Source organism: Acanthisitta chloris, unplaced genomic scaffold, assembly GCF_000695815.1.
Source record: "Acanthisitta chloris isolate BGI_N310 unplaced genomic scaffold, ASM69581v1 scaffold10116, whole genome shotgun sequence".
NCBI lineage: Eukaryota > Metazoa > Chordata > Aves > Passeriformes > Acanthisittidae > Acanthisitta > Acanthisitta chloris.
The window spans coordinates 138,513-159,651 of record NW_008677637.1 but is presented as its reverse complement, the minus strand read 5'-3'; the positions used below and the strand labels follow the sequence as shown (position 1 = coordinate 159,651).

The 21,139-nt window shown below is 38.7% G+C and overlaps 1 protein-coding gene across 2 annotated transcripts in view; it reads left to right on the top strand.

Annotated features, from left to right (window-relative positions):
- The first annotated feature begins 601 nt into the window (after positions 1–601).
- The window catches only part of PAPD7 (PAP associated domain containing 7), a 48,436-nt gene continuing 27,898 nt past the window's right edge, over positions 602–21,139 (top strand). For both annotated transcript variants that reach the window (XM_009076596.1, XM_009076594.1), the window contains exons 1-9: positions 602–719; positions 1,320–1,366; positions 2,285–2,405; positions 4,024–4,131; positions 4,815–4,943; positions 6,054–6,267; positions 13,957–14,083; positions 19,870–19,970; positions 20,213–20,385. In XM_009076596.1, the coding sequence (XP_009074844.1) occupies positions 630–719; positions 1,320–1,366; positions 2,285–2,405; positions 4,024–4,131; positions 4,815–4,943; positions 6,054–6,267; positions 13,957–14,083; positions 19,870–19,970; positions 20,213–20,385 (1,110 nt within the window). In that variant the 5' untranslated portion in view covers positions 602–629. The remainder of the gene's footprint in view (positions 720–1,319; positions 1,367–2,284; positions 2,406–4,023; positions 4,132–4,814; positions 4,944–6,053; positions 6,268–13,956; positions 14,084–19,869; positions 19,971–20,212; positions 20,386–21,139) is intronic.

Genomic DNA, 21,139 nt, shown 5'->3' with positions numbered 1-21,139 from the left:
TGATCAAAGGAATCTCCATTTGTTCAAACGGACATTTTCACATCAAGGAATAATCAAATGTCCCTTTTATTGCCCTCTACAAAACCTCCTTAATGCCAGTGGCCTGTTTCCAAGTCTGTGTAAGCTACCACATACACAGAAGAATGAACCCTGGAAGAATAAACCTACTTGAAGCTTTTAAGTGTGGTGCTGCTTCACATTTGGATCATTATGTAGTTTTAAAGACTGCTTTATTTTGAAAGAAAATAATCACTGAGAGTCTGGAATTGAACTTGATCCCCACTGTTGAGCAAGTGAGAAGCTTAGTATATGTCTCCTAGAGTTAGCATTCTGAGTCTTTTGGCATCTTCAGCATTTAGGTAATATGATGAGGGCTGATGTGTAGGTGTTGAGGTTACTGTGAAATGCTGCCATGAAAATAAGTATGGTTCCAAACCCTCCAGTTTCCCATATGAAAGCCTAATCATTGTGGTATTCACCTTTCCTGAAAGTACAGGTGGTTTTGGTTAAAAATTTACCAAAGCCTTTGGCCGCTTTTTGTTGAAATGTATTGTAGTGGTTTAAGTATTATAACTCATGCTACTTTCTCCATTAGACTGCATGAAGAAATAATTGACTTCTATGACTTCATGTCTCCTCGTCCTGAAGAAGCAGCTATGAGAAGAGAAGTGGTAAAAAGAATAGAAACGGTTATCAAGGATCTTTGGCCTACAGCTGATGTGAGTGTAATTTAAGTTGTGATGTGTTTCTCTAGTAAACTGCAGAGCTTGGTCAACTTAACCTTCTGATGATTTTTGTTTTAGAAATTAACAGGTAAGACTTCAGACTTGAGGCAGTTGGCTTAATATCACAGCTCTTGCAGTATTTGGAGTATTTATCTTTATCTGAATTCTACGTTTAGATGCACATGCTGTTTCTTAAACCTAAAAATTTGGAAAAAGCTTTCCCTTAACGTCTTTGAATTTCAGTAAAACTGTCCTATGAGGAAAGAAGGGAGCAGGAAGGAAGGAAATTGATAAAAGTTTATACTTGTGTCAAACTGGAAATAAATAGTGAGAAGGCCTTGTTTAAATTTATGCTCTGCTAGCAGGATTTGTAGTTATATCATGTTTAAAAAAAGCCCAATTTCCTCTAAAGTTGCACCTGTAAGAGACAGTGTATTTTGTACAGGCTTAACAGAGTATATAGTAAAGTAATTTCTGTAACTTTTTTACTGGACTGTATCCTTAACAAGTTGAGAAAAATACTAAGTCTTGTGAAAGTAAAATGAAGTGATCATTCATAATTACAAGATATTTCCCTGGTGTGTTTTTTTTCAGGTCCAGATATTTGGCAGCTTTAGTACAGGGCTTTATCTTCCAACTAGGTAAGTAATAATTTACTTTCATGTAAAAGTTTGTTTTCTTTTAGAGTAATGATAAATTTCAGAGGGGAATTTAGACTGGAATGTGTAAACCTGTCAAACTTTCAGTAAAATTTTTGTCTAATATTTCATGTGACAAAGGGAAGAACTTTTGAACTTCAAGATTTGTGATAAGTATTTAATGTATCATCATACTGCTCTAGGTTGACCCTTTGAATTACCTTTTCTTTCTTGTGTCTGGGGTTTGGTGTTTTGCTCTTTATTTCAAACATACAGTGAAACTGAATGTTTAGTATTTTTAGTGTAAAGATTGTCTTTTGTTAAATAAGGTGAATTGCTGAGTGTGTCATTTATCACAGAGTTAAAAGTCAAGAGAGTCATCACAGTGATGTATTCCCTTCTCTTTGGAGAGCAAAATGTCTTATTTAATTGGGTGGTTTATGTTGCTTAATGGTTCCAATTGATGGGTCTGGAAAACCTATACAGCTGTGTCTTAGTCTACATTGTCTTAACATCAATTAGATTTTCAATAGGAAAGCACGGGAAACTTCATTTCTATGAACAGCAATTGCTGGTAAAAATTGTTTCGACTATTAACATGCCTGTCAACATGGGTAGATAGGTGGGGGATGGAGTTGGGCTGAGGAAGTCAGAGGGGAGGGAACAAGAAAGGTTGAAAGGGAGAGGAGCTCAAAGAACTCAGCGGAGAACTGGAAGCAAGACATTAGTGTAGTCCTTTGGGTCCTAGAACACACTAGACTGTCTCTTGCTTTATGTTCCTCAAGCTTATTGGGAATGTAGATTACAAGTTGCAGAATAACTGGAAGGCTTACAATATGTAGAAAACCAATTGTACCATATATTAGGTGGTGTATTATGCTTTAGACATAATGGATTTCATGCTGTGTTCTTTTTGTCTAGTGATATTGATCTAGTTGTTTTTGGGAAATGGGAACGGCCCCCTCTACAGCTGCTGGAGCAAGCACTAAGGAAACACAATGTGGCTGAACCATATTCCATTAAAGTACTGGATAAAGCTACGGTAAGGAATAGTCTTTGGAATACTGAACTGAAAAGCTTTCAGACCCCTTAAGATGTTGGTAGTAAATGGTGTCCTTAATTCATGAAGCAAATGATACTGTCCTAAGCACAATGTTTTGCTCTCTCTGTGCCAGATTTAAGTAGAATCTGTATGTGCTTAACAATAGAAGGTAGTCTTTTACATGGACAGTGATAACTCTGGGTACTGTTTGCTGGAAGGCCATACTTCTTGCTTATGTTGTCAGTAAAGGTCTGAAAGTCAGTATTTTCAAAATATCCAGTAAAATAAGTTTACTATTTGCATAATGTTTTTTCCACTGACCCTTGAGGGAACTTTGTTTAGCCACGAGTCAGTAACTAGAGCTGTGTAGCTTGCAGCTTGACTTCAGGTTGTCTTGTTTCTGATGGCATAGTAAAGTGTTCCAAATCTAACATTTTCCCTTACAAAATGTGCTACTTAAGAACTTTATTTCTTTTGTGAAACTGATGTGTATTGTTTCTCACATCTGTTTTGTAAGTCTAACAAATCATATTGAATATGTTCAGAACTTAGTGTATGGGAATTTTGTTACTGAGCAAGTCATGTTTTCTCCAGTGGACTAAGCTAAGTATTCCAAACTTCTGTAAGCAAGATGCCATGTTTTGTGACATTCAAAATGGGCTAAGGCTTTTAGGTCCAGGATATTCCTGTGGCTTCTGTTGGAGTTAGCATACTTAACAGTAACTCTAATAGTCTTTGACTTACCTGAGAATAAATGGGATTTTTCAGAATCAGTGTTACCAGTTACTGATGGAAAATGGCACTAGGCTGGGCTTACAGTTTGACTAGCCTTTCTTATTCCTTCTGCTGTTGGCATAAAATGATGCTGTACTTCTCCTTTTTTTTGTTTGCTTTAACTTTCAGATTAAAAATACAAGAAGTGCAGTTTAAAATAAATCTTAACCTAAACTTCAGCTGGTAAGATTGTAAGACTTTGTTAGGGTACTGCCTTCCAGGTGGTAGTGTGAGGCTGAACTACATAGTTAGTCATTCTGTAATAATCTATTGTTGCCAGAAGAGTAAGTATTGCTATTCCTGCTTTGCTTTCTCTTTTGCCTTTTGTGTGACTCTACAGGGAACCAGTTCAGCTTGATAAACCAACAGACAGTGCTTTCTGCTAGGCTAGTCTGCCAGTTTAGCAAGTGAATGGTGCAGTGCTGGGTCAGAGGAATGCAGTTCCCACAGGTTATGGGATTAGAATGGCTCCTGTTAACAGGATTGAGTCATGAAATTTAGTAAATTTAGTTGTCTTGCAAAACACTGATACTGCAGCTATAAAGGCAGATGTCTAAGAGCTGTTGAAGAGTATCATGAGATAACGTGATCGTACATGAGCATGTTTTTAATCCCCTCACTAAGAAGTGTTCACTTGTCAGTCAGGGTTGGATTGAGATCTCAAAAAGGCGTTTCCTTGTCTTGATAGTTGCATTCATTTGAATTGGTGTTATCTGTGGTGTCTTGAGTAGGCTGGAAAATAGCACCAGTGTTGCATTTCTGGGGATTCATAATCTTGTTATAACAATGTGTTATTAATTGCTTAATATGTTACGAAAACATAATCTTGTTTTAATCTCTTCAGGTACCAATAATAAAACTTACTGACCAGGAGACAGAAGTGAAAGTTGACATCAGTTTTAATGTAGAAACTGGTGTGAAGGCAGCTCGATTTATCAAGGAATACATGAAGGTATCAGGCATATAATGAATACCATACTACTTATCAAGTATGTGCTAGATGCTTAGCTAATTTTTTTGGGTATGGCCTGTACATTTATTGCTGAAAACTGTTTTCATTAATACCAACTAAACATGGATGTTTCAGTTTGCTATTTGTGTCTACTCAGTGTTGCCTTTAAGTGCTAGGTGTTTGTGTGAATAAACCTGTAAACTGAAGGGGCTGCTACAATCATGACTAGATCTGTAGATAGGTACTAAACTTTGCTTCTAAAGCAAGTCTGTTTTCAGCTTTTGTTTACCTTGAATTTAAGTGATGCTTGATTATTAATACTATCTTGCTAAACTGTCAAAAACAATTTTGTAGCTACATACTTTAGTTTCCTTTATGCTCTGTAGTAAAAGTACTGTTTTAGATAGAAAGCTTTGACTATAATGACACTGACATTAAAAGGTTACAAAAATCTTACTGTTGGGGGGGAATAAATTTGATATGTAAGCTATTTGATCAAATAAGGGTTGAAGCTTGAGTTCCTAGGAGTAAAAATAGCATGTTTCAGTTCTTCCTGTGGAACCACTTTATAGCACACCACGGAAAATATTTTTGTATTGGATGAATCTTGATGTTGAGATTGTGTAGGTCTTTCTTTGTGGAATGCTGACGTTGTCATTGATAAGACATATTTTGCTTTGCAGAAATATTCTTTGCTGCCTTACTTGATTTTAGTATTAAAACAGTTCCTCCTTCAGAGGGACTTGAATGAAGTTTTTACTGGTGGAATTAGCTCTTACAGCCTAATTTTAATGGCAATTAGTTTCCTGCAGGTAAGTCTGTTCCTTATTTGTTTCTCTTTTCTGTAAAATATTTTGGTGTTTCTACTTATGCTCTTTTATTGTACTGTATCTTTAGACCACCCCCCCCACCCCCTCCAATGCACAGCCTTACCGTTATGTCTCAAAGTGTTTGACTGTTGGCAGCTGCTGTGGACTACCTCTCCAACATCTAAGAACTTCTCTTCCCTGTGTGAACTGAAACAACAGCAGGAGCCTTGTGAAAGTCATAGAGGCTGTGCATTGCTTTCTATACTAGTTTTCTAAACTGATGAGTAGGGCCTGTGATGTGGATTGTGTTGCCTTTATGGGCAGCCTGTTCCAGTACCTGAATCATGTTAATGGTGTTTCATAAATCTGCCAGGATGCAGTTTGTCTCTTGCTTCCTACACTACCAATACTGAATGTGCAGAGTAGTTGATTTCAGTGTTTATTAAAATTATGAACTCAGTCAAGTTTTTTTAATTACGTGCTGGTTAGGTTTTGATGTGCTGAAGACTGGCAGATGCTATACATAACTGATGAAATAGCTCATGAGTCACAAGTTCTTACAATACATTTTTGTGACAGTAAGCTTCATACTAGTATGACAAAGTACATGTTAGTGTCTCCTAGCAGCTGTGGTAATGGAAAAGCCTGTGTATTCTGCTGCTGATTGAAATATTACTCTAGATTTTGCATACCCTATATGATATGGGGAGATGGAGACAGGAACTGTGTTTTAGTTGGGGCAGAGATTCCCCCCTCCTTCTGAAAACATCGAGGGATGGATTTTCTGTGACAATTCGGGTATTACTTTGTTATTAACTAAGCTGTAATTTAGTATGCAGCACTTCTTTATTGCTTTTGATTTAGGGAAAAGAATTCACTAATCCTCAAAAAGCTGGAGGAGGATGGATGAAAGAATTCTTTGGCTTCCAGATACTGAAGTGCCGCCCCCTCTTGGTTATGTGAGAGTAGTTTAAGTAAATGAAGGTTTAATCACTCAGTTCAGACTTGTGTGAAGAAATACTCAGCTGTTTAAATGAGAGCTTTTTTTGTTGCCCTGTGTTATGGTCTGAAAACTACTAATTTTTGATAATCAACAACTGTTTTGTGTCACAGTTGCATCCAAGAATTGATGCCAGAAGAGCTGATGAAAACCTTGGAATGCTTCTAATAGAATTTTTTGAACTCTATGGAAGGAATTTTAACTACTTGAAAACTGGTATTAGAATAAAAAATGGAGGTGCCTATATTGCCAAAGAAGAAATCATGAAAGTCATGACTAATGGATACAGACCATCCATGCTATGTATCGAAGATCCTCTCCTGCCTGGTAAGATTGTACACTTCTTGCAATATTTGAGTTCTGGGCTCAGCTTGTGCTCTCACAGCTTGCATTAGTCTGTCAGACGAGTTGAGACGCTGCACTGAGAAGAGACTGCTGGTGTAGAGGTACAGTTATGGAGTAGGGCTAAGGGATGTGGACCTGAAGGTCTCTGAGGATTCATAGCCTAAGTAAATTGGATTGCACACAGATGAAGTAGATGCATCACATGTTGGAAATTCGGAATTGTGTTGAGTAAACAAGATTCTGTGACAGCGCTGAGAGGTAGTGAAAGCAGTAACTCCAGGAAATCCTGGAAGGGAGGTTATTAGTAGGAAGAGCTGTCCATTGTTCATTATGAGAATGGAAGATGTAGCTTTTCCTGCTGCAGTCTGTGGTGCTGTACATTAGGTAAATTATACCACATGGGAAAGAAACACCCCAGATGAGGTACCTGTCCTGTAGGGCAGTGTTGTAGACACTGCAGAGGAACATGAGTGTATATCTGTAAACATACAGCACAGGGCCAGCTGTGTTCTGGTGGTGTGCAGAGTGGTTTGCATAGCTGTCTTCTGTGCTGCACAGAGGCCTGTAGAGAATGCCAGTTACAGTTGCTTGTACTTCTGAAAGTAACTAGCTTCAAGGGTTTGTTATTTTTAAGATTTGGTTTTGATTCAGTAACCTTCAAAATAATCAAGATTAATTTTGGCTGAGTTCCTGAAACAAATTTCCAGCTCTTTAGTACTCAGTTTGTATGCTATTTACTGTCACAAGTAGCTGGAATTCCAGCTTTTTAACAAACTCAATTTTCAGTTAATTTGGACTTCAGCATTAGTATTTCTAGAATGTAATTGGCACTCAAACTCCATAATGTCACATCTTGTGCATAGACTGCTTATGTACAGCACTTTTAAAGCAAATACCATGGATCAGGAGCTGAAGTTTGGCACCTTTCTCAATACTCAATATGCTGAATGCTCATAGTTCTCTAGAACAAGTTGCAGGCTGTGATACTCATTTAGGTAACCACATCTCTGATTCATTTGTAGCTCTGAGCTTGTGTCCGTCATGACCCTGGTACTTGGCCAGGCGTTGGTGTGATTTTGCAGAACTGTCATGTCATTGACATTTCCTTCAGGAGCTGTGTGCTTGCCTGAAGATCATTTGAGTAGCAGCATGAGTTGCAATTGTTTAGAGTCAAAAACCTTTACTGCCTTGCAGTTCTGTTCCTTTATATCTGCTGAGAGCTGAAGGAGAAGAAATTCCATATGCTACATGGTGTTTTAGTCACTGCTAATAATGCTTTGGAATTTTTTCCTGTCTTGGACCCTTCAGAGTAGGGGAAAAAATTAAATTTAATTCCAGCGGTAGCTCTGATCTGTTACTCCTAGCACAAATCCTGCAGAAGCAAAGAATTGTAGTTTAGAAGGAAGATATCTAGTTGTGTGCTATCGAAGAGTTGATAAGAATTAAATTTTAGGTGAGTTTATATGGGCCGAGATAATGTAATTCTTACAGGAGATTAAGTGTTTTGGCAACAGAAATGAAAGCTGACAATAGTTTGAAACTATCTGACCACTGTGTCCCCTAGGGATATTTTCTGGCAGCTACCACAGTGCTTGAGAACTTGCCTGATGTAGCTAGGAGGAGAATTATGTAGAACATAGAGGATGGCTCTTTGAATCAGATCTGATGACCTCCTTAGATCTAGACTTAATCACATATTCCTGCACTATCTAAAATTACCTGTCAAGTGTATGTAGATAATGTCTAGAATTCTGTTAATTAGTTCTATTACTCCTCCTGTCCCGGTACAAAGAACTTTTGCAATGGTTCAGGTCCTTGCCCAGTTGACAAGTTGTCATCTCTTATTAGTTTGTGGTCAGATCCACTCAGTGTTTGACTCCATGAGGGTCAGTGCCAGAACTGTGGTGGAGGTGGGAACAAGTGTTTGGATAAAGAGTGGACATAGACATTTTTTGACTTAAATTAGTATAAGCTGCTGTAGAGTTTTGCCCCTGCAAACCTGTGTTTGCACTGTATACACAAGTTTTTGGGGGGTTTTTGCAGTCTTTTCTTAGCCTGATCACAACTATCTCACGCTTTCAGTTAAGCCATAGAAGAAGATTTTTGCACAATGACTTCCTAATCCAAAAATTGGACAAAAATACAGGGATAAAAAAAACTTCGTAATTTCTCAAAGATTATTGAAGTAGGGTAAAAGTCCCTCCTATGACTGACTGCACTAGTTCAGCAATGGAATGCTGAATGGTATGACTCAAAAGAATAGCTTTGAGCAGTCTTGCAGGGGACAGGAATTGTCAGAAAGGGACTTGGGAGTGCTGGTTGCCATCCTGCTCAATATGAGCCAACTGTGCACAGGTGGCCAAGTAGGCCAACGACATCTTGGACTGTATCAAAAATAGTGTGGCCAGCAGTACTAGGGAATTGGTCATCCCCCTGTACTCAGCATTAGTGAGGTCACACCTCTAGTACTGTGTTCGGTTTTGGGCCCCTCACTTAAAAAAAGAACACTGAGGCACTGCAGCAGGCCCAGCAAAGAGCAACGAGGCTCATAAAAGGTCCAGAACACGTCATATGACAAAGGGCTGAGGGAATTGGGTTTGTTTAGCCTTGAGAAGAGGCGGCTCAGGGTTGACCTCATGGTTCTCTATAACCACCTGGGGGGTGTGGGATGGTCTCTTCTGCCATGCCTGCAGGGAGAGGACTAGAGGGAATGGCCATAAACTGAGACAGGGGAGATTCAGATTAGATGTTAGGAAAAATTTTTCACTGTTAGGGTGGTCAGGCGCTGGAATAGATTTGCCATGGTGGTGGTGTCACTATCCTTGGAAGTGTTTAAGGGATGACTGGATCTGATGCTGGAGGATATGGTTTAGGATTTCAGTGTTATAACAGAGTGACAGGTCAATGGTTGGACTTCATGGTCTTAGAGATGTCCTCCAACCTTGATGATTGTATGATTAATACATGTACTGGGATTAGTTCTTTTAAGCTGGAGACTGTTTTCTTCAGTGTGAAATGGGAATGTCTGGCTAACAGATAATCAGAAGGATATGCTACTTCAGCTCAGTTGCTTAGTACCTTCTACTCCTGGATTTGAAAGGAGCAGGCATCAAACTGTTGAGTTGCCATTTTAGTCACAGTGGATTTTGCTTAGATTCTCCTAGGTGTGTAGGGTTCCCTCTGAGAATCTCAAAGACTGACTGTTGTGTGCTAGGAGTTTATAATTTCTATGATTTGAGAACGAAGATTCCAGCAAATATGTCAGGAGTCTGCTCTTAAAGTGGGAAACGTGTTGAAATTTGGATTTGAGTTGTCAGACTAATCTGGCAGTGATGCATTTTGAAGCAGCTGTTTATGCTAGATCTTCGTACGTAGTCTTAAGATCCTTCATCATGAGTTAGCGTCCTAGGACAGGGTAATGAGATGAAAGTTATTCCCTTAGCATCATCCAAAGGAGAGAGTTTCTATAAACATCTTGTAGCTGCACCATTTCAGTTTCTTAAAGCAGTTGTCCTTTTTCTGATGCGTAAAAAGTGAAAGCATTCATTTAGGAGAGCTGCAAAGCCAGGCGCTCAGAAGTCTGTTCACTGGAACATGTTGGAGGAGGGTGGATGATAACCATCCTAGAAGAGGTTTGTGTGGAGTTGGTGTCGTGGTTTAACCTCAGCCAGCAGCCAAGAACCACGCAGCCGCTTACGCTCCCTCCTCTCCCCTTTACCCCCAACCCAGAGGAATGGGGAGGAGAACAAATAGAGTAAATTATGTAGGTTGAGATAAGGACAGTTGAATAATAAGAAAGAGTAGAATGAGCTACAATGCTAATAGTTAATAAAAAGGACAAAATCAGTGATGCACAATACAATTGCTCACCAGCCACGGATTGGCGCAACCCCCGAACCTCCCGCCAGGTCGGCCTTTCTGCTTGTAAACTGGGCATAATGTGCCATGGTGGGGAATATCCCTTTGACTAGTTCAGCTCACTTGTCCCGGCTATGCTCCCTCCCAATTTCCTGTGTGTCTTCTCACTGGCAGAGCATAAGACACAAGCAAGAAAATGTCCTTGGTTTAGGATAAACACAATCCAGCAAAACCAAAACAACAGTGTATTATCACTCTGAATCCAAAACACTGCACTACACTAGCTACTGAGAAAATTAACTCCATCCTGGCTAAAACCAGGACAGTTGGTCTGCAGTATCCTGTCTTGGAAGACATGACTCTGGTTGCAGGTGACAAATTCTGTTTGTAAAACAAGCTTGGCATTTGTTCAGTAGATTGTTAGCAAAACATATTATGCCTTTGTGAATCGGGTGAATATCAAGGTCCTTCAGTCATTTCTGATGCTCAGAACAGGAATGATTTTGATTTTCACATTGGCAATGGCTATAGTAGCTAAACCGCTACTCTTTAGCACCAAATTTAAAACTCGAAGTTCCACTTGTGCTGCTCCCTTCACGAGGAAGTTTGTTCTTCATTCTGAATTGTCTTGGGCACTAATGGAAGTTTCAAACCTTAAATCCTTATATTCATTGTCTTTTCTTTGAGAAGAGACTCTAACTTGCAGGACTAATTATGCTTCATGTTGCTTGCTTCTGCATCTTGATAGATCACAAGTTCAAGAAGTAATTAGATTTGAGATTTGGCAACAGCTATTGGGATTATCTGTTCTACCCTTACCCGCTGTCCAAAATTATTCATTGCAGCTTTTCAGTATCTGCTTTTTGTCACTAGAAGCTGAAAATATGTATATAAAACATACATATTTGTATATACACAAATACATTGAAGTCAGCATCTGAAAGAACCTCTTTAATAATGCTGAATGTTGCAAAAGGGTGTTACTAGATAACAGCTTAACATAAATGGGTCTGTTCCAGTCCTAGCTCAGGGTCTGACCTTTACCTTGCCAGGCTAGGTTCTTACAACTGCTTCAGGTAAAGGAAGGCTACCTGATGGAGTGGTAATATTGATAGTGAGTGCTGGAAATTTTGGACATGATCCTTCAGGGATGAAGACTTTGTGAAAAAGAATGAGGATTGAACTATACATGAAAACACAGACCATTGTTATCTACTAATGTGAATCTGAGGATTGAAGTATGTATGATTTTCTTAAAGAATGAGAGCATTTGGGTTATGTGCTTTAACTGATGAGTCTAGACTGAGAAAACAAGGATGCTCAGGTGTGTAATACGTGGTCCTCTAGTGAGTGATCTCTCAGAAGAAAATCTGTTCAGGACAGCAAATGCAAGTATGTGATCTTCTGTCTTCTTTAATATCATCTCTATACAGACTTGACTGGTGCAGTTCATGGTAGCTCATGTAGTAGCTTTGGCTTCTGTACCTGCCTTTCAGCTGCAGTGCAAGTCAGCAGCTCTGCAGACTGTATAACTGATTAAGACTTGTTTATTCAGACATTTTTATGAACTGATTACAGGTGCAGAATGAGGCAATCCAGGAACGTAAGCATGCTACAGCATGAGCTGTTCTGCCTCTGTTCTCAAATCTGCTTCAATCAAGACTCAAACACAACTTCGTTGGTGATTTAAACTAAACTGCCCAAGTTTGCTGTAAGTGGATTAGGGAAGGCTTATGATTTCTTTTGCTTGGCACAGCAGTGGAGGTGGCAACAACTGATGAAAGGAATAACCAATAGTTTGGAGCAGCTGTGGCTTCATTTTGGTGTAACTTCATGCAGGATGCATGTCAAATGTACCTGCCTTAGCATCAGGTTAGACTAAACTAATACAGATTGTTTGTGTGTGTATTGAGTGTGTATTAATTCCTGTCATGTGAATTTATAGAATTATTTAGGTTATAAAAGAGCCTTAACATCAATTGAGTCAAACTGTAGGTGGACTTGAATTTAGTGGTAGGTGCAATTGTGTGTTTAGATCTGTATAGATTCCATTTCTGTATTGCTCCTCAACTTAATACTTCTATATAAATGTTTAGTATATCATTTTGAGGCAGTTGCTGCTGAATACAAGTGTCCTGCCTCTGAAAAAACTATACTGATTAATTGTTCTTTTTCTAGTAGGTTTAACATTGTGTCCTGATTTCTTGGCCACTGAAATACCTTGGTCACTTTGCAGCTGCCTTTGGGCTGAGTCTTTTGTTAAGTCCTCTGCAAAGAACACTGCAATGTGTTTCCTCCTAGATGCACTGTCCTAGGCCCACATTCATCTCTGCTTCTACTTCAGATTAGAGTCCAATAGTGAATAAACCATTTGGAGAGGCTTCAGTAATTTTGAACCTAGTAGCTGCTGAATGCTGCAGCAGTGCATTCAGATCAAGATAGTTACTTCAGTAAATGGAAGTATTTTTGATCAATTCTTTTGTGTAAATTACTGATCAAGTTCTGTTTTCCCAAAATGCTTTTATGTTCCCAGGCTGTTTCATTGTGTGCTTTTCTCTTAGAGTGGCATTAGGTTTTGAGAATCTTGAAGAATTAAAATATGTGGTCAGGTAGTAGAGCAAAGGCTGTTCTTTTTTTCACCTGGATGGTAGATCTCAGCATGTTTGTTTATAATGGCTTGATGGACAAAACAGCTCAGCGAGTGAAGGGTTCCTCTAAAGTCAAATTCAGCCTTACTGGATTCAGATCTCCGAAGGATAGATTCTGTTCTTTACCCATCAATTTTCAAAGCAGATTTTCCTTTAATTTCTTCTAATCATGAGCCCTGATCTGAATTTCAAGCTTAGAAGAATGATGTTTGGTGATTCCTCCCTTCTCAGTGTTCTCATAGCATTTCACACATCATTCTGAAGGAGGGAACCTTTCACTGCAAGCGGTTTCCTACCCACTCAAGACCTAGTCTGTTTTATGCAATTTGAAGGATGTTTCTTAAACTGAGTGCTGACAGTGAACTTTTTGTGTCTGTTGCCAAATATATCTATAACCACTCCCAAATGTTTCATGCTAGTCAATAGCAAGATGATTCTAGTTTTCAAGTGGAAGATCAATTCTTGTACATTGTCATTGATAGAGAAGCAAGCTGTAGCATGTTCTTAACTTCTGCAGTTCATCACATAGCACTGCATTTGGAAGGAGTTATGCTTTTAAATATTACTCATGTTTGAAGAGGGGCAGTTGAGAGTGCCACTAACTTGATCAAAAAGCAATGCTGTACAAATTTCTGGAATCCTCTATGGTAATTTTTTATGGAATGTTTTTTCCTGTGGAGGTAGTCTGTCTGAGCTGGTTTATTAATCTGTAGTTTTGATAAAGTTAAGGTAGGGGTTGATGTGAGTATACCTGAGCTAATGAAGATAATGTGGTTGCACAAGTGGAATTATAAGCTGAACTTGGCCTGCAGAAACTCTACTGGTAAGTGAGATGTGATGCTTTAAGCTTGGTTGGTTCCCTTTTGAAAGACAGCTATAAGAGCTTTAATCTGATCTCTGTGCTCTGTTTATTTCAGGTGCTGGTACATATGTATTTTAAATGTATGTTACAAGTGGTAAATTGAATGCGTAATGTTCAAGTGTAATTGCTAAAGTTAACTTCTTTTATTGTGTTAGGCACACTTAGTTGTTCCTGATGTGAGTGGAATGGGCTAACCAGTTTAGAGTTACAGCTCAGAAGCCTTAACAATACAGCTTAAGTATGAATAATATTTTGGTTACTGATATTAAAAAAGATGATCTGATGACTGTCACATTATTTCAGGAAACGACGTTGGCAGAAGTTCTTACGGTGCCATGCAAGTGAAACAAGTTTTTGATTATGCCTACATTGTTCTTAGCCATGCAGTATCACCACTTGCAAGATCATATCCAAATAGAGATTCTGAGAGGTAATTAGTCCACTTTTTGAATATCCATTTGTCTGTGTAATCAATTAGGAATGTTTGGGCCTGGATCAATAACAGGAATATTGTTACTTGCTGTTTAACTGTAGCTGTACTGAAATCTGCACAGAAATTTAAGCTGCCCAGTTGATACGAGAGTGCAATACTTCGATGTGAAGCATTGAAATGAAGAGAGTATGATAAAACCAGGATAAGTTCAATGTGAGATTTTGTTAGTGTGCCAGGAAGCCAGAGGATAATTGGTCTTTCTCAAACATTCTGGTTAAAGTATTTCAAAGGAAGTTATCCTGGTGTGTGTGGTATGATCTTTGTCTGTATTATGGCAGAAGGGAATGTGTGTGATCGAATTGCTTGTTTAGACACAAAACTAGATAACAAGGGTGAGAGCTTGCCTAGTTCTTTAATACATGTTACCATAAGCTGTATTAAAAGACTTGATAGGTATTTAAGAATTAAAAGTATTATATAAAAATCAAAAATACTAAAAGAATTTGTCTGGTTTGGCCATAATGTCAGAACTGTCATTAAAAGTGGCATACTTCTAGACATGTCATTTTTAATGCAGTTCTTAGTGTCTCTCAAAGAAATGTGGTACAACTCATAGTTTCTCGGCTCTCACCTTTGCAGTTTCTGTTTTCTGAAAGAAGCAAAATGAGGGCATGGCAGCCATCTTGTATTTTCATTTGTGTATCTGCTCTGGCATCTGTTATTCTAACTCTCAGTACAAATTTGGACTAGATCAGAGGATGTCTTGTCTGAGACTTCCCTAGAATCCCAATGAGTTTGAGCTCCCCAGCTAACCACAGGGAGGGATAGCTCTAAGAAGTAATATAAACCATCTCAGTACAATTCCAAACTCTACTTGTGATGTAAACTTCCAGCATTAACATCATTGGAAGGTGAAGTAGTTTTCCTATAGTAAGTTTGTCAAGTGGACACTGTTCTTTCACTTGTGGATTTAAAACTGCAAGTACTATAATAGTGCCTGTGTCTTCTAGGTTTTCTGCTCTATTAAATTCACAAAGGTTGAGACTGCACTTGTGCCTGTGATGGAGGTGCCAGAGGAGCAGTACAATGTGTTGCACACTGACACTTGAGACGTACTGGCTGACAATTCTTGGTGCTGAATGAAACTTTGTTCTAACATAAGTATAAATAGAACAACTTAGGGATTCCTGAAGTTTTGCTTGTGTCTTGGGTTCTGGTCCTCATTAACTTCTCTGTCGATTTTTGAGGAATAGTCATTCTCTTATGAGGCACCTCTATTTATGGATAGCAAAAGGTATATTTGTGATGCATTTAATTGACGACTTAGGTGTCATAAGGTGCACTTCTCATGTACTTGCATTTCTTACTGTATTTGGGAAAATGTCTGAATTTTGTCACAACTTCAAACCTGGGGAACAGTCCCAGCAGCAGTGTTCAGGTTTTGTGTGTCTGACCTGTCTGCAAGTTCTGGGCTGTCTCTGCCTGTGATGTCTGAGCCTCAGAGATCATCATGCCAGTGGTTTGTCATTCTGTCAAAGGGAGTTGGTGTCTCAAGAGGAACAGCTTTCAACAAAGTCCTGTATACAAGTAGCTCCCTCAAAACCAATTTTGTCAGTGCAAAAGGTGAATGTTGAGCTGTTTGGTAACAAGTTTGTTGCACAGCCTCAACAGTCTGTTTGGTCTCAGTTAAACCTGATGTGCTTGGGTAATCCAGGTGTGTTTCAGATCCTTCTTCCACCTGTAAGACAGAGGTCCATGCTCTCTGTATAAAGACTTTCCTGGTGGCCTGACCTAAAGCCTTAGCCATCCAGGAGTGCTTTGTCCTGATCCATTTTTTTTCTCACCTTTTCTAGGCTTGTTAGTGGTAAGGTTAAGCTGTAAGCTATAGGCTCCCTTTAAGACCAGTGACTAGCTGCAGGACATTCTACTAGAAGAATCAACAAACTAAATGAAGAGCACTTGAAAGGATAGGAAGTTGCAGGAAGTTGAACTCCCCAAGCTGACTTGAGCTTATTCAGTTTTGTTGTAATTGGAGCTAACTTTTCCCTTAGTGAAATTCTGTTCTTGAACTATCTGATGGGTTAGAATTCATATTAGAACTCTGTACAAAGAACTTTACTGGAAAGGGCTATTTTGTAGATGACAGTCTCAGTAGATTTCTCATCATGGTGGTTGTTACTGCTCTTTTTCAGGGTCAGTCCAACTCAAATGACCAGAAGTCTAAGTTAATTTAAGGCTTTCTAGCCAGCTGCTGCTTCAGATATTCCCAGTGAAGAACAAAGTTGGATTTTAGTCCTTCAGCATAGGCCTTTTTCTCAATGTTCTGTAGTAGCAAGTCCCACAGAATAATAAGGGGTAGATCAGAATCACTCTTGCCTTCATCTTCATTCAGGCTTCTAAATATAACATCTGAGGTATAGTGGGAGTTCAAAGTTATCCTGTGAGTGGAAACAGTAATCAGCTGAGTCCTGAAGGTAATTCGTACAGCTACAGAAATTACCTTAATGCTATTTTGTCTCCATCCCCTTTCAAGAATGCTCAGGAGAATTTCATGAACATCATGTTCTGATGTGATGTTCCTTTCAGTACAAGTAAGACTTCTGATGCCTTCTGTATTGGTGCCAGACAGGTGGGTGAGGGAAAGGGACTGTCATGGCAACAGGGCAGGATTTAAGAAAGCCTTGGCAGGGATTTACTCTGCATGTTGTCATTTACAGGTGATAATCTTCAAAACAACAGTAGTCTGAGACATGAAAAATGATCATTCCATCTCTGTGCTTGAAAGTTGTTTGGTCTCTTTCTAGCATACAGTTCAACTCATCTAACTGCTGACAGGCCTGTATGTTAGGTTGGGGTTGCCACTGGTTGGCCAAAATAGTCCTGGGAGCTGTGGGAGCTGTAAAAGGGAATGTTAAATTTCCCTGCTAGATCTGCTAACACACAGAAATGTGCTGTCTGAAATGGTCTTTGCTTTGCTTCACATCTTGAATGGTGGTGGCTGTCACTAGAACACACGCTGCGTCTTAAAAGGTATTGCTAATACCAGCTTTTCCCGTGCAGAGTATTTGGGTAAAGGTTTTAGGTTTGGTGGGGTTTTTAGCCTCATGCTAAAGCAGATTCTTCTCAGGTGCTCCTAAGTGTGCTTTTGGGTTATATTTCCCTTTTAATACCTGGGGGTTATTTCAGTTATTTTGACTGTTCTTTCAGAGACTTGATTTTTTTTTCATGCTCTGCTGCTCACTTGTTCATGTGGAGCTTGGCTGGAGCTTTACATATTTGATTTTACTGAATCTGATGTCATCAATCTGAGCCTTTTAGGAGTGATCTTAGGATTGATTTGCACAGTAGTTGTGCTATAATGACTGCTAGAAAGTGTCCCTGTGAACTGAGGGCTTGCAGTGCATAAAAACAGAAACTTCTAGCCTTGTCATAAAATGAGCTAGATATGTAAATAGCTTATTCCTGGTTTTACTGTGTGATAATATTAAAGGGAAAACCTTTAAGGGCCTTTAGGGCTCTCTAATTGTACTTACCTGTTAGCTGTTTTTTTTTCGTGTCTTCCGAACAAGCATCTTTGAAGAACTGTCTCTTGTACATCTACAGAAAATCTGACTTCAGTCAAAAGGAAGCCCCAAAAATGTGGAATTTTCTCCATAATAAAGGCAGGTAGCTTAATAGGTTTTTTGTTCCTAAGCGTTTTCAGTATTGAAAAGAGATCGAAGCACAATTTTGAAGTGCTTATTTTAAAAAACTGTGCTTTGAACCCATGGACACGCTTGAGTCTCATGCATAGGAAATGGTGTTCTTTGAGATCAGTATCTAGTTTGATCACACTTGCTTCCTCTGTCTTTGCTGCTATATTGAGTATATGACAGTGTAGCCTTAGTCACCTTTCAGTTTCTGATGTCTCATAATGAATGTTTTTAATTTTGCTGTACAAGCACAGTAGCATGAGTCTGCCTTTAAACTCCTGACCTGATAACTTAGTGAACTTCCTTTTTTCTACCCTTGTACCAAAAATGAGAGTTTAGGGCTTTGATCTCTGTTCTCTTTGAAGGAACTAGTGAGAGAAGATACTCCTAGGTTCTGCTTGTGCACCTCTGCTGCAGTTGTTGGTGTTGGAGTAGTTTCACCCATCATACCTATTTGATAGCAGGCATTTTTGGTCTATCAGTCCCTCAATCTGATAAAAATACCAGCCTGTATCATTCATTTTCCTTTTGGCATAAGAAGTCATGACTTGAGTTGCTTCTAGAAAAGTACTCCAAGAAGCTTCAGACTTGACAAACTTATCCCAAAGAGCTTACGTTATTCAGTTCATATTCATTTTCTGGTTGTAAGACCACAGCTGGTGGTAGTTGTGAAATTTATGTTATCCTGGAGTAAAAGCTCAAATCTTTATAAAGGTGTTCTCAGATGAAACTTTATAGCTACAAGATTTCCTTCCCTGTCCTGGTGCTGAAGAGACTCACCAGGTGTATGTTTGGGTCCCATACTAGCATTGCTATTTTGGGGACTGCAGCTTTAGGGTCACAGTTGATTCTCTGCAGGTTTAGGTCATCCTTGTCTTCATTTGGTCTCCACTTGCTCAGCTTCCTTTTAGAGACCGAGAAACCAGAACTGCATTGAGTACTTAAAATGCTATTACATCATGAGAATGTACATTGACAAAATACAATCCTGTCTTTTATTTGTTCATTTCTTAATGTGCTCTACTTAGCTATTGAACTGTGGTTCCCAATGAATTAACCTATTGTAGCCCAGGTCTTTAATTGCTGAGTAGTGACGATCACACTGTTAATTCTGCATGTAAAAGTCAAGATACTATTTTCCATCATGTATCATTTATCTGCATAAGTACAATGGTGGGTAACATTCATTCTGTCCCTGTGGCTTCTCTCCAGCTATTGGTCTTATAGCTTAGATGATATTTGATTCAATGTTTACTTAAAATGCTGGACGTTTTCAGTACTAAGAGTAACATGTATTTGAAGTTGGAAGACCAAACATGGAACATGTGGTATTCGTTCTTGCATGAAATAGTAATCCCTAAGACAGTAAGAGAATTACTCCTACTTTCAGTGTTACTATGAAATGACCTAATAGGCAGTCTAAATACATTAAGATCATGTATATCCTGCCTTCCCATTATACACTTAAACCAAAAGAAAATTCCAGTACAGGTACAAGCCACTTACTGTTACGAGTTGTTTAATTCTCACTTACTACAGTTTTGGAGCCAGTCAATTTCTTGTTTCCACTACCTCATGATCCATGGTACCTCCTTTATAATTGTGAGGACCTTAACACCTTTTAAGTTGTCTTGTAAATCGGTAAGCAAGGATTAGTCAAGGTCTCTGACCAGACAGTTGCAGGGATGGGATGTTAGTGTCTTCATTGCATCCCATACCTGTTGTAATCCAGATTCTGTGGGGAAAACGTCCTGTGTGGAGAAATGCAGGAAGGATAAATTGCTTTTATCAAGTACACTGGTATCAGCATGTACATTCTTGATAATTAAGATGCATTTCATGGAGAAATCTAGAGTAAAAATCTTATGTGTCAGTGCTTGCATGTTAGTATGGTAGAAGAAAAACAATAAACTAATATAAAAATTGTGACCCTTCAATGGATTAAATGGTGTGCTAAGGAAATGAAAGTTCAAAAGGATTCTTTGGTTAGGGGTATCTTAAACTTTTAGCATAATTTGGTTGCTTGTTAAAATGCTTGCAAATATGTAACCAACAGTCTTTGTTTAATACTTAATTGAACAATTTTTTTAGCACATTAGGTAGAATCATCAAAGTGACCCAAGAAGTGATTGACTACAGGGCCTGGATTAAAAAGAAGTGGGGGAGCAAAATTAATTTATCACCTGAACTTGGTAGGTATAGCAGGAAACAAATTTTTTTCTTGAATTTGATGTAATTCAAAATACTCATGCCTTGAAATTAATAATTTGGATATGTAGAAAAAATAAAAGAACTTGTAACTTTCTAACCCAAGACTAGTTTTCTCTGAGCCTGTTTATCAGTTAGCTTGTTAAACTGCAGCTCTTCTTAGACTTCAGGGCCCATGTGTTTGTATTCTGTGCTCTTAAATTATACTTATGTTTTCTGTTAACAGATAACAGGTTGAAAATAAGAGACCAGATAGCTCTGTGCAATGGAGAACAGCAAGAGAACAGAGAGACTGAACCACCTTACAGTCAACACTTGACTTTGTCATTGACCAGCACACAACAGTTATCCTCTGGCTCATCTGCATCTTCTGTATCATCACTCTCCGGCAGTGACATTGTAAGCTTTTACTTTTAATGTGTTAAACTAATAAGCACAGTTTACTGTACTCCTCAGAGCCTCAACCGATACAGCAGCAGTTCATGTGATACTACCCCTAAGCTGCTACAGCAAATTAATGACATCTGTTGCTCAGAAAAATTACTGAAATCAATTTTTTTGCATTAAATTAAGTGGGTCTTAATTCCATCCTAAATATTTGGTACTCTTTGTGGTAGTAGTTAGGTGTAGTGAAATACAACAACCCAGTTTAACAGTAGCTAGTTAAGTAGAAGACTAGATATGTTTTCATAAATCCTCCCATCAAGCAAAATCTTCCATTGTCAAATTCTGATCCATTTTCCCCACACCCCAAATTGAACGTGAACATCATATTGTGCTGTGAAGGTCAAGAATGTTCCTTACTATTTTCAGCCAAGCAATCTGTTCATGTTTTAATGGTAACAGGTCACTCATATAAAGTCTTATTGTCAGCTTCCTTATTTGAAAGTAATTGCTGGGCTTTATTGTAACTTCCTGGAAGGGGAGGCTGCAGTCTCTTGAGGTATGTTTCCAGACTCTTAAGATTCTGTGAGGTGGTTTTGTTTCAGTATGAAGTTAAAACACAGAATTGGGCAGTGCAGATGATAAAGCACAGCGTAGCACGACGTGAGGTGCTCATTGTAAATCTGCTGAAGCATTCTGTGCTAGGTAGAGGCATTGATTGGAACAAGATATAAATTGGATGATGCCAAGAGAGGTGCAAATACCTGTT